The sequence below is a fragment of the Chionomys nivalis genome, chromosome 2 (assembly GCF_950005125.1).
Source record: "Chionomys nivalis chromosome 2, mChiNiv1.1, whole genome shotgun sequence".
NCBI classification, from domain to species: Eukaryota; Metazoa; Chordata; class Mammalia; order Rodentia; family Cricetidae; genus Chionomys; species Chionomys nivalis.
Window position 1 is genome coordinate 82,850,689 of NC_080087.1, and position 13,706 is coordinate 82,864,394.

General features: G+C 49.4%; 1 protein-coding gene across 1 annotated transcript; it reads right to left on the minus strand.

Annotated features, from left to right (window-relative positions):
• Positions 1-611: 611 nt before the first annotated feature.
• On the minus strand, positions 612-13,276 carry Eif3k (eukaryotic translation initiation factor 3 subunit K). The gene is made up of 8 exons (XM_057762659.1): positions 13,115-13,276; positions 12,126-12,224; positions 9,151-9,271; positions 8,204-8,278; positions 5,566-5,632; positions 4,655-4,732; positions 2,242-2,367; positions 612-1,108 (listed from the first exon to the last, which is right to left on the minus strand). The coding sequence occupies exons 1-8, from the start codon at positions 13,171-13,173 to the stop codon at positions 1,077-1,079; spliced, it is 657 nt and encodes a 218-aa protein (XP_057618642.1). The 5' UTR covers positions 13,174-13,276; the 3' UTR covers positions 612-1,076.
• Between the last annotated feature and the right edge of the window lie 430 nt (positions 13,277-13,706).

Below are 13,706 nucleotides of genomic sequence, written 5' to 3' on the forward strand. Positions count from 1 at the left end.
TCATAAGAATGTTGGGTGACTGCTGGCGACAGGGGAGGTTGAATAGGCAATCAACCCACTCACAGGTATGACAGATGGGGGCCCCAAGGGAGATGGGAGTGGCCAAGGCAGAACATTTACTGGGTCACTTTATCTCCAATGACTTCACCCTGACTCTGCTCAAGGTCACCTGGCCAGAACACCTGGAATGCCTTGGGTGTGACCTGGATTGTGTGGCAGGGAGACAGCTGACTCGGCAGGCAGTCTGGTAACCTCTCTGACCAGAACAGCAGAGGCCAGCCAACAACCTTGGTGACAGACTCCACTGTGAAGTGAACGATGACTCCCGATTCCTTTCTCTGGTGAATCAGGGAGTTTTGGATTACTGAAAGAAACAGGTGAAGGGCTGTTAGAGGAACAGGAGCAAACCACTTAAAGCTGTACGTGTGGCAGATGTGCACATGGAGATCAGCCTCCCAAGGGCGGGGATTACAGGTGTGTTCTTTGTGAAACGGGACTGAACAAATCAGAACTAAGCTATCGTCCGACAGGCAGTCAGCCAGCCTGTGTGAATCCCCTGTGAGGCCCCCAGCGTGGGGTTACAGGTACATACATCTTATTTGAGCAGCAAGCAGTTTATTGACCGATCCCTTCCACCTGCTTTTAAAGACAGGGTATGATGTAGCTAAGAGTAGTTTTAACCCCTGATCTTCCTGCCTGTACCTCCCAAGTGCTGGGACTGGCAGGCCACCACTCCCAGGCGGGCACTGGCCAGATGCCACCTCCAACCTCACCCCGCCAGTTGAGGAAGTCCCATACTTTCTCCTTTCTAGATGAGGGCACCAATGACGTGTTAAAGACACAGCCCGATCTCTGCTCCCTCAAGAGCCCAGGGCCCCAGGGTGGCAACTCCCCAAGCTGTTCACCATTAGTCTGCCTCATCAGTCAAGAAGGAGGGGCAGGAAAAGGCTATAGGGTGGGGCAGAGGAGGAGGTGGAGGGGAAAGGCCTCAGCTCAGGTCACAAGTTGGCTCTCTGAGGGCAGAGGCAGGAGACAGCAGGGTGGAGTGAACAAGTCTTTATTAAAGGCACACACAGTTACTGGGAGGAGGCCATGATGCTGGACACACCTGTTGAGAAGGAGAAACCCAGGTCAATTTGGGAAGAGGTGGAGCCACCTCCCAGGGAGACTAGGCCTTCGGGCAGGTCATAATCACAAAGGCAGTTAGTTTGGTGCTGTAGTTTAGTGGCTCTTAATAGTTCTGTGCCTCAGTTTCCCCATCTGTATAAAGCATCTATCTTATAAGATTACAGATTACATGAAGTGCTTGAACACACCTGGTATTAAATATTGTATGCATTTAACCCTGTTTTGGTTACTTTCACAAGTTACCAGGCAGACAGTTTCACTGGCTGCAGTCAGAACATTCGACGGAACTGAGACACCAACACGGCGAGCACGGCCTGCAGCGGCGAGGGCGCCCGTGTGGGAATGACACAGCTCTCTGCTGCTTGACCTGGCTGCTAGCTCCCTGGCGCCCATCACTACAGCCGAAGTTGGGAGAATGGGGAGGGAACCTGCCCTCCTTTCCTCCCTTCATGGCATTTCCTCCCCAGACAGAAGAGGCAGGACACCTAGCTAACTGCCGTGTCGCTCATTTAAGACAGCAGTTTGTTAGGTAGCCTAGGCTGGCCTTCTACTTCCTGAGAGCTGAGACTAAGACAGGAGCCGCCCGCCACACCTGCTTTTGTTCTCTCTGGGTCGGTCTGTTTACTCAAGTGTGATAGTGACAGTGGTCACTGACATTCTTTGAGCTCTGCGCCTGACCCTGGGCTAAGTGCCCTACAACATGACCCCCCTTCACGATGACCCTTCCAGGGGGTAGGCACCATGCCATTTCTATTAGTCCCACGTTACAATGAGCAAACTACCTTATGGTAGGACCAAATGACTCATACACAAAGAACCACAGGCTGTCATAATTGTTACCGTCACGTGACTTTTTAAAATGAGAAACTGAGGCACAGAGAAGACTGCAGGGTGGAGTGAAGCACAGGTGAAGCAGGGAATGGATACACCCTGCCAGGCCCCTCTAGGTCCTAGAAAGAGCTAGAGACAGGGAAAGCCACTCAACACCCATCACTGGTTCTCCCTGGATGCAGATGCAGGCCAGGAAGGAAGGTTCCACCCAGTGCTCTGCACACCCCAGCCTGCTCTGATGAGGGTACCGCAGCTCCCAGTCCAAGGCCCCAGGCCACTCACTGTCAAAGTCGATCTTCTCCACAATGTTCTTGGGCTTAATGCTCTCTTCTTGGCTGCAGATGAAGATCTGCCCCGACTCGTCGGCGCTCCAGCCGTACTTGCTCATCCATACCTTAAGCTGGTTGTCTAAAGGTGACATGGGCAGGGTGGAGGTGTTGGTTATCTGAAGTCTATCTAGTCCCAGAGGTTTTGGAGGCAGGGAAGTCAGGGTTTACCAACCTAGGCCCCCTTTGGCCTCTAGGCAACTCCTGCCTTCAGGAGGCTCATTCTGCACTTGGCCACCAGGGGGTGCTACTAGCCCCCGACCTTTTAAAATTCTGGAACTCTGTAGACCAGGCTGACCTCAAACCCACAGAAATCCACGGGCCTCTGCTTCCCAACTGCTGGGATTAAAGGCCTGCGCCACCACCGCCTATCTTATTGTTTCATTTTTGAGAAGTGGTTTCTTGTTGCCCAAGGTGGCTTGGAACTCACTGTGTGGCTGAGGAAGACTTAAACTACTAATCCTCCTGCCTCTCTCCCAAGTATTGGGATTATAAAGTATGTGACTCCAGGCCCAGTTTCCCTTAGTGCTCCTTTCTATTTCTTTCTATTTTTTTAAAAGACTTATTTATTGGGCTGGAGAGATGGCTTAGTGGTTAAGAGCATTGCCTGCTCTTCCAAAGGTCCTGAGTTCAATTCCCGGCAACCACATGGTGGCTCACAACCATCTGTAATGAGATCTGGTGCCCTCTTCTGGCCTGCAGACATACACACTTACAGAATATTGTATACATAATAAATAAATAAATAAATTTTTTAAAAAAAGACTTATTTATTGATGTATACAGTGTCCTGCTTGCACACCAGAAGAGGGCACCAGATCTGATTATACATGGCTGTGAGCCATCTATAATGAACTCAGAACATCTGGAAGAGCAGCCAGTGCTCTTAACGGCTGAGCCATCTCTCCAGCCAATTGTATTTATGTGTGAATGGACACAGGGTTAGAGAGAACATTGAATTTCTTGGTGCTTGTGAACCACCCACCATGGGTGCTGGGATCAAACTGTCTTTGAGATTGAGCAGCAACTGCAGGACCCTCTCGAGCTCCCATGCTTCTTTTTGAAAATGATTTTGGGGGGCTGGAGAGATGGCTCAGAGGTTAAGAGCATTGCTTGCTCTTCCAAAGGTGCTGAGTTCAATTCCTAGCAACCACATGGTGGCTCACAACCATCTGTAATGGGGTCTGGTGCCCTCTTCTGGCCTGTAGGCATACAGACAGAATATTGTATGCATAATAAATAAATAAATATTTAAAAAAAAAAAAAAGAAAGAAAATGATTTTGGTTTGGAGGGAACTTTGAAGTCACTCCGACCAAGGCCCACCCGTGCCCACTGTCACTCCAGAGCAAAGGCCACTGGAAGTCTCACAAGACTGCAAGGGCAGTTGCCTGATCATGCTGCTCTGCTTCCACAGCACACACGACAGGCAGGCCACTGCTGTAGGATCATCACATCTACTTTCTTCTCAGAGTGACCACCTCAAGACACTGGGGCCCCTGCCAAATGCTGTCCCTCTAAAATGGCCTCACTACCCTTGGCAGCACCTGTTACTACAAGATGCAAACATCTTGTCCATTTTGCTCCATCAAAGAAAAAGATCTGAGGGGCTGGAGAGATGGCTCAGTGGTTAAGAGCATTGCCTGCTCTTCCAAAGGTCCCGAGTTCAATTCCCGGCAACCACATGGTGGCTCACAACCATCTGTAATGAGGTCTGGTGCCCTCTTCTGGCCTGCAGACATACACACAGACAGAATATTGTATACATAACAAATAAATAAATACATATTTAAAAAAAAAAAAAAAAAGAAAAGAAAAAGATCTGAGTTTTTGTAGTCACAACCATGGTCAGCATCAGGACCATTGTCTGACACAGCTGACATTCAAATATCTTACCCTAAGGGCCATGTTTGTCTGCAACTTGACAATCCTCCTGTCCCAGCTTCCTATCACTGGGTTTAGAGGTGGACACACCTGGTGGGGGCAGCATTTCGTTTTTGAGCCAGGGTCTCACTATATGGCTCTAGCTGGTCTTCAACTCAAATATATATATATATTTTGGATTTTCGAGACAGGGTTTCTCCATAGCTTTTGGTTCCTGTCCTGGAACTATCTCTTGTAAACCAGGCTGGCCTTGAATTCACAGAGATCCGCCTGCCTCTGCCTCCGAGGTGCTGGGATTAAAGGCGTGCGCCACCACCGCCCGGCTAACTCAGAGATTTAGAGGGACATCCTATACCAAACCCTTAGCCCCTCTCTGGACCAAGTAATGCCCTAGAAATGGCGCGATGGAGTCCCCTGAGCTGGCTGAACTCCCATGCCCCAACCACCTGCACCTTTGCAGACTGACACAAACAACACCAGGCCTCACCAGTCAGATCTCCAAGCATCTCAGCAAGCAGCCAGCGGTCGATGTGCTGGTACGTGATGCCCACCACATGGCAGATAACTGTGGAAGACAAAGACTGTGAGAGGCTGTCGGAACACAGGCTAAGAACAGAGTGCGGAATTCTGAGTGCTTATGAGAAAACTCCAGGAAAATTGGATCATGACCTTCGTTTCTGTTCCTTCTAAACATGGGATGTTCCTGGAATGTGCTTTTATGCCGAGTAAATAGGAGGGGGTTTGCTTCAGATGACACATAGCTGCTTACATTTGTTTTTCAAAAAAATGTTTCCCAAGCCAGAAGTGGTGGCAAGGGCCTTTAACTCAGAAGGCAGAGGCAGGTGGAGCCGAGTTTGGGGCCAGCCTGGCCTACAGAGAACTAGTTCCAGAACAGTCAAGGTTACAGAGGAAACCATGCCTCAAAACAATCAACAACAAAGCAAAAATCAAAAAAATATTTCCCAGCGGCTTGAACTCATGTGAACTTTGCTCATATGATTTTTTTTTTTGTTTGTTTTTCGAGACAGGGTTTCTCTGTGGTTTTGGAGCCTGTCCTGAAACTAGCTCTTGTAGACCAGGCTGGTCTCGAACTCACAGAGATCCGCCTGCCTCTGCCTCAGCCGGTTCTGGTGGCGCAGGCCGGTAGGATTTGCTGAAGGAGGCAGAGGCAGGTGGATCTGGAGTTCGAGGCCAGCCTGGACTACATATGATTCTTTTTAACCTTCAAAATATAAACTGTCGGATATTCTTAATAAAGCTGGTTACTGCAAGAGGCTTCAGCCTGCCTCATCCACTGGCTCCATTCTCCCAGGTCCCACTGACTCTGGAACAGTGAAGAGAGACCATTTCTTAGGACCTTGTTGACCAAGTCAGGAACCCAGACTCAGGAAGACTCACATTTTCGGACAGAGTCTTCAAAGCCAGTTATGCCTTCCAAGAGGTCCATGTTCTCGTCCAGGGCTTGCTGCAAAAGAAATGACGCCCACAGTGTTAACATCAGCAGTGCTATCTGCATTCGTCGGCCAGAGTGCTGATGTTCCGGAGGCTGGGACAGGAGGACCTCAAGTTCCAGGCCAATCTAGGTTAACTGTCTCAAAATTCAACAAATAAGAAAATCTATTGCTGGGTATGGTGGTAATGTCTGCAATCCTGGCAATGAGATAGAAACAGGAGGATCAGGACGTCAAAGCCAATCTCAGCTCCATAGCACATTAGACAAGCCTGGGTACAGAAGACCCTATTTTCCCTCATAACCCCCAAAGACAGGGTTTCTCTGTGTAACCCTGGCTGCTCTGGAATTGTCTAAGAGGTCCACCTGCCTAAGCCTCCTAAGTGCTAGAATTAAAGGCGTGCACCAATGTGCATTGCTGGGACATCCAACAACCAAATCACAAAATGTACATACACAAGCACAGAAGTCTAAGTTATGAGTCTTGGTGAGTCATCTGCATCCTCTCCCCTGCCTCCCCCTCCTTCATCGACAGATGCCGCCTCAGGACTTCCCCTCCTCTTCCAGGTAGCCACACATGGCAACCTCAAGCCTACCGTGGGGCTCTGTCTGGAACTCTCCTTTCTGCTGCCTCAGGTTTCAGCTCCCAGCAACGGAGTGGGCGAACGGAGAGCCTACACTTTGTTGGAAGCAGTTACTAAGGAGAGAGGAAACCTAGGAGAGCCACTGTCCTGCTGAATGACCAACAGGGTAGGAAAGGGGCTGGAAGCTGGGCACCTGCAAGGCCAGGTCACTGTGGATCTATCGGGAGTTGGTGTGAGCTGAGGGCTGGACAGAAGGCACCACAAACCCCTCAGGGAACTGAACAGTGGCTTCTAATTTAACAGGGCAGAAGGGGACACTGAGCAGGGTAAGCCACTGTCCTTGACTTGACAATTGAACCAAGTCTGGGATGTGAGACTTTCTGTTTTGTGTTATATCTTAATGCTTTGAACCTGCAATTGTCTGATATTTCTATAGCCTTGCCTTGGATGGAGCAGAGCAAGGCTTCAACCACTTCTCAGCTGTTCAAGGATGGGCTGTAGAAACATACATGCTCACTGCCGACCCTGGCAGGCTGGAGGCCCATGAGAACTGTGGGCTTTAATTTTTTTTCCTTCCTCTCCCATTTTTTTTTTTTACTATGTAGCAAAAGTTGACCCCAACTCTTTCTCTAAAGGGTTTTGTCAGAAGGTAGCACTTTATTCTTATTCATGTGAATGTGGGTCTGTCTATGTGAGTATGAGCAACTGTGGGTGGGTGCCCGGTGGCCAGAAGAGGCTACCCAACAAGGATGCTGGGAACCACATTCTGATCCTTTGCAACAACACCTACCATGTTATTTTTTAAAGGCTTATTTATTAGGCCGGGCGGTGGTGGCGCACACCTTTAATCCCAGCACTTGGGAGGCAGAGGCAGGCGGATCTCTGTGAGTTCGAGACCAGCCTGGTCTACAAGAGCTAGTTCCAGGACAGGCTCCAAAACCACAGAGAAACCCTGTCTCGAAAAACCAAAACAAACAAACAAACAAACAAACAAACAAAAAAAGACTTATTTATTATGTATATAGTGTTCTGCCTGCATGTGTGCCTGTGGCCAGAGGAGGGCGTTACAGATATCATTACAGATGGTTGTGAGTCACTGTGTGGTTGCTGGGAATTGAACTCAGGATCTTTGGAAGAGCAGGCAGTACTCTTAACCTCTGAGCTATCTCTCCAGTACCCCTTTTCTTTAATTAAAAAAATCTTATATATATATTATATGTATGGGTATTTTGCCTGCATGTATATCTATGCACCATGTGCATGGCCAGAAGAGCATGCAGGAACCCCTGGAGCTGGAGTTACAGATAGCTGTGAGGAAGAGCTTAACTGCTGAGCCCTGGCCTGGAACTCTATCCTCAGCCTCCTAAGAACTGTACTTCATTCACATCTGGTGGTGGTGGTGCACGCCTTTAATCCCAACACCCGGGAGGCAGAGGCAGGTGGGTCTCTGTGAGTTCGAGGCCAGCTTGGTCTACAAGAGCTAGTTCTAGGACAGGCTCCAAAACTACACTATCTCAAAAAGAAAAAGAAAAAAAAAAAAAAAGAAAGAAAGAAAAAGGCACTTCAGGCAAGGGCCACCCGCCTGGCTTAGCATTCCCTGGGCAACTGCCCGTGTGAAGGCTGGACAGACATAGAGTGCTCAGAGCAGATGAGCAGAGAGCTTGTTTCCATCTGACAGCACAGGACAAGGAGACAGGGTCAGACCGAGCCACATGGGTGCAAGGGCTTATCTGCCAGTCCTGGCTCTATGTGAAGATGGGGAGAGAGGACAGAGCCTGGGACTAAGCAGGCACCACTGCTTTTGCATGTTTTGCATGACAGGTTCTCACGTAGCTCAGGCTGGCCTCAGAGTCTCTGTGCAGCCGAGGGTGACTCTATTGCCCCCACCTTCTAGAATTGCAGGCATGCTCTAACATGCCTGGTTTTATGAAGAACTGGGTGGGGATGGCACCCAGGGCTTCCCACATGCGAGGCAAGTACTCCAGCACCCAAAGGACATTACCCAGAAGGCTTGAAAGTGGCATGTCTCCAGCAGGTCCCCAAGGTACAAGATCTGTCGGATGGGCCGCTCTTCTTGCTGGCGTCAGGACGCATTAAGGAATCAATGCAGAAACCTGTGGAGGCTACGGTGTGGATCTAAGCCCACCCCTCTTCACTCATCTTCTCCTAGCTGCCATTTTTTTTTAAAACAAAAAGAACTGGGAATTAGGATAGGGATGTGCTTCAATGCTTGTGTACTTGCCTCACGTGTGAGGGTTTGGGTTCCATCCTCAACATCACAAAAACACCCACCACCTGAGAGACAGAAGCAGTAGCAGATCTCTGGGAGTTCAAGCACAACCTGGTCTACACAGCAAGTTCTAGGCCAGCTAGGGTCATACAGTCAATACCCTCAAAATAAATACATGAATAAAAGTAGATAAAAAATTCTGAACGAGCAAGATGGTCTAGCAGGTGCCAGTTGGTGGTGGCGTACGCCTTTAATCCCAGCACTCAGGAGGCAGAACCAGGCAACTCTCAGTTCGAGGCCAGCCTGGTCTACACAGCAAGTTCCAGGACAGCCAAGACTGCTACACAGAGAAACCCTGTCTCAAAAAAGCAAACAAACAAAAAGAGATGGTCCAGCAGGTAAAAATGCTGGGTACAAGCCTAACGAACCAAATCCCCAGAACCCACAGCAGCCAACTCTTAATTGTCTTTGGAATCCACAATAACTCGGAGACACATGAGTGCCATACAGCATCACCCAAATTCTTGGAACCCACGGTGGAAGGGAGAACTGACTATTCCAAGTTGTCCTTAGACCTGCGTTATGTGAGACACATGAGTACCACCAGCACCTGAGGCTGACCCAGCGTCAAGTCGAGTCCAGAGCAGGCACTGGTTGTTTGGAGGTATGCCCAGATCCCTCCACCTGCCCCGCTCCCCAGCCGCTGGAAGGAAGGATACATGTGCCTGGTCGATCATACATTTACACAGGGTGAAGTCGGTGTGGGGCAGGTTGGTGAGGGCTTTCAGCAGAATCTGGGCAGTGACCGTGGTCTGAAAGAAGGCCGGGTTGAACTGGTACCTGAGAAGAACAAGAGACATAACAATGGCAGCATCTTGCAAAGCTAACTGTAGTGGCATGTGCCTGCAATCCCAGGATCCAGGCAGATCACAACTTTGAAGCCAATCTGGGCTTATCTATACAAATGGATAAAATGATAGCCCTTGAATGTCATGATAGATGGGCAGGGAGCTGCTGTTCCTTTTTTTTTTTATTGATACTGAGCTGTACATTTTTCTCTGCTCCCCTCCCCACTTCAATCCTCCCCCAATGTCCCCATGCTCCCAATTTACTCAGGAGATTTTGCCTTTTTCTATTTTCTACTTCCCATGTAGATTAGATCTATGTAAGTTTTTCTTAGTGTCCACATTGTTGTCTAAGTTCTCTGGGATTGTGGTTTGTAAGCTGGCTTTCTTTGCTTTATGTTTAAAAACCACCTATGAGTGAGTACATGTGATAATTGTCTTTCTGTGTCTGGGTTACCTCACTCAAAATAATGTTTTCTAGCTCCATCCATTTTCCTGCAAAATTTCAAGCTGTCGTTATTTTTTTGTTTGTTTGTTTGTTTTTTGTTTTTTTGTTTTTCGAGACAGGGTTTCTCTGTGGTTTTGGAGCCTGTCCTGGAACTAGCTCTTGTAGACCAGGCTGGCCCCGAACTCACAGAGATCCGCCTGCCTCTGCCTCCCGAGTGCTGAGATTAAAAGCGTGCGCCACCACCGCCCGGCTAGCTGTCGTTATTTTTTTCTACTGTGTAGTACTCCATTGTGTAAATGTACCACATTTTTCTTATCCATTCTTCGATCAAGGGGCATTTAGGTTGTTTCCAGGTTTTGGCTATGACAAACCAAGCTGCTATGAACATAGTTGAGAACATGTCCTCGTGGCACGATTGAGCATCCTTTGGATATATACCCAAAAGAGGAATTATTGGGTCTTGAGGAAGGTTGTTTCCTAATTTTCTGAGAAATCGCCAGGGAGCTGCTGTTCTAGCCTGGAGTTTGGAAGCTAGGAATGTGTGGGCTCCAACACCAACTGTATCTTCTATGTGAACTTAGCTTCCCTGCTCTGGACAGGAGCAACGGTTAATCTTCACAGCCACCAGAAAGGGCAGGCACTGTCACATAACTCACAAAGGAACAAGGTCAGACCAGGCCACCTACATTCAGACTTCCCCACACGACACACAGCCTGTAATACAGACCAGCACACAGTGAGCACTCAAGGAGCAGCCGACAGCGCCAGCAAACATCTCCACCGCACAACTGCAAAAGCTAAGGCCCATCAACCGGGGCAGGCATACCGTCGGCAGAGGCAGGGGGACCTCTGAGTTCAAGGCCAGCCTGGTCTACACAGCAAGTCCAGAGCCAACAACTGCATAGTGAGAGACCTTGACCCAAAAACCAAGATACCAAAACAAACTAAGTTATACAGGGGGTAGTGTGCCAGGAAAGCACTGGAGGGCAGCCAGGCAGGGTAGCACATGCCTGTATCCACAGTACTTGTTAGTCAGAGGAGGGGAACCCCAGAAGTTTAAGGCCAACCTGAGCTATATGATAAAACGCTGGGTGGGTCTAGGGGGAAGCTGTGCCAGACAGCACAAGTTCTTAATCCCTGCACTTGGGGGAATAAATTCAAGGTCATCTTGATAGCAAGTTTAAGGTCAGTGGGAGCTACAGGACCCTGCCTAAAAATATAAAAACCAAACTAGAAAAGGGGGCAGAGAGATGGCTTAGTCAGTAAAAACACTTATTGTGTAAACTCCTTGATGACCCAAGTTCAATCTCCTGAACCCATAAAGATGGGCTGTAGTGGGTATATTTGTAATACCAGAACTCCTGTAGTCAGGTAAGAACAGTCTTCTAGAAGTATGGAGGCCAGAGGCCAGGTAGCCTTCAAAGGCAGAAACTCCAGAAGGTGGAAGGTGACAGGCAAGGTAGCACACGTCTTTAATCCCAGCACTCAGAAGGCAGAGGCAGGCGGATCTCTTGAGTTCGAGGTCAGCCTGCTCTACAGAGGGAGTTCCAGGACAGCCAGGGATACGTAGAGATCCTGTCCCCAAAATCGAACAAACAAAAAAGATGGAAAGCAAGAACTGACTGCTCCAAGTTGTCCTCGGACCTCCACACTTGCTGCACTCACACACGTAAGAAAAAGGAATGAAAAAAATACTTAAGCCAGGGAGGCATAGAAACTTGTCTGCAATTCCAGCCTCTGAAGGTGAAAACAGCAGATTCTAGGAGCAAGCTGGTTAGTGAAGAGGAGCTGGTTCAGTGATGCGGGGTTCACTAGGACCCTGACTCAAGGAGGAAGGCAGAAGAGCGACTGAAGATGACTCCTGACATCAACTTCGGGGTGTCACATGCATGCGCGCGTACACACACACACACACACACACACACACACAAATGGGAGAAGACAAAGGGCTCTAACCCAGTGCTGACTGGAAGATGCTAGAACAGAGCTTGTGTTGCGTGATTACAGCTGAGCTCATAGCAAACACGCCCGAGCTAAGCTGATTTGGATGCAAATACCTGAGGCCAGGCCATAGAGCTCGACAGTGGTTACCTAAGGTGGGGGTCTGATAGGGCAGAGCACAGCACGCGGCAGAGGGCCAGCGGCACCAGCAACACGGTTGTTCATTTACAGTATTTTGTCAAGCAATAGAACTGTTTAAAAGATGAGCTTGTATATTTTGTAGTTAATTAAAAACAAAAAGAACAACAAAAAACCCTGCCCCGACTTGCTTGGCTTCCTAGCTTACACACCAAAGAGCAGCCACATCCTGCAGCTTGCCCCGGGCACGTAGGCACCCAGTTCCCTACCCAGAGTGGCATCCTGCTGCTGGCATGAGGGTGGGGAGAGGACAGACACTCACAATTTCAGGACAGCCAGGTTGGCCTCCAGATCATAGGCATTCTCCTTGGCCTGTGTCTCCACGTACCGTTCCAGGGTCGCCAAGTTCTCAGGATTGTACCTGGAAGGGAATCATGATGGGCGAGTGGCCTGGCATGGCACTGCATGCCTTTCATGGGGGGGGGGGGGGGGACAGATACGACGGACGGGCAGGACTGCAAGCTTGAGTTAGTCTGAGATGTATGGTGAGAACCTGTCTCAAAAGGAAGCGGGAGACAACCAGACAGCGATGGGTAAACAGAGGGCTAAGGAATTACCACTGTAATTTGTTAACGTGAAGGTCACTCTCTCCCATTCTACAGCTTTAAATGTGGCCCTGGGGTATTCCTCCCTTTATTAGCCTTTTAATAAACCTACATTCATTCGATTTTACAATAAATAATAAAGTTTGTACCATCCATTAGATCTACCCAGAGAGCTGACCAACTGTGCATTCTCCAGTAGCCCTACTGGAGCCATCCAGGATACCTCCAACCTCAGCCAGTCTCTGCAGCCTGTATATGTGCTTTCCTGAGCATCTACTGACATCCTCTTGGATCCCCTTCTGACCCAGTTCTATTCTCTCCTGCCTAGGACTACACGTGGTTTGCCCTGGCCTGGCCCTGATCTGTCCTTGTTGTCAATACTGAAAGGTGTTGTCGCCCGGCTGGAACGAGAACCTATGTCCAGGAAAGCAGGACCCGTGGGTGTCTCCATCACCTCCGGTTCCCATTGGCCGAGTAGATATCAGTGAACCTTATGTTTGATGGTTGACAAGAGCGAAGAAGTGAGAGACTAAGAGACTAAATGACGCTGAGAGTCTTGGGCGGCGGTAAAAAGGAAAGCCAAGGGACGGAGGGAAACCTGGAGAAACACCACTCTGGATGAGGATGGAGCCCTGGCCACCCCTGGCTGGCTCCCCGTCTTCTCCACCCCGCTTGGCCAGAGAGCGCCCTCCAGCCGAGCTCAGACCTGTCGATACCCTTGAGCAACTTGCCCACGTTCGCTCTCATCTGCTCAAACATCGCCATGATCAATGTCGCCTTCCGCAGCCTCAGCCGGAGTCGAACACCAGGCCCAGTACGCGGTACTCAAGGGCCGGAAGAAAAAAACGTGCAGGAAACGGAAACTACGTCATCCCCACGCTCGAGCTCCTACAGGAAAGGCAAAGGGAAAGGAACTTCCGGCAGCCGCCCCAGCTTTCCGGCTACCACGTGACTTCTTCCCAGCAGTCGTCATTTTTTTGCGTGCGCATTGGTCTCATTTGAATGGAACCAACAGCGTGAGAAAAGGTTTAGTCTGCCTTATTACGCAGGCGCTGGGAGGCGGAGCTAAGCTTTTCCCGGGTCGCTGCAAATCTTGTGCAGAAGCTCCGGACGCGCATGCGCCGGAGGTAGACACGAAAGACGCCGGAGTTCTCTGGACGCATGCGTAGCCATAAACGCGTATAACCGCGGGAAGGCTGTGGAGGTTTTCTCTTTGCGTTCATTCGGGTGCGAGGTGCTCTCTGAAGCCCTTCTTGCCCCTGAAACAGTATCCAGTACGCTCACTTCCTCACTATTAA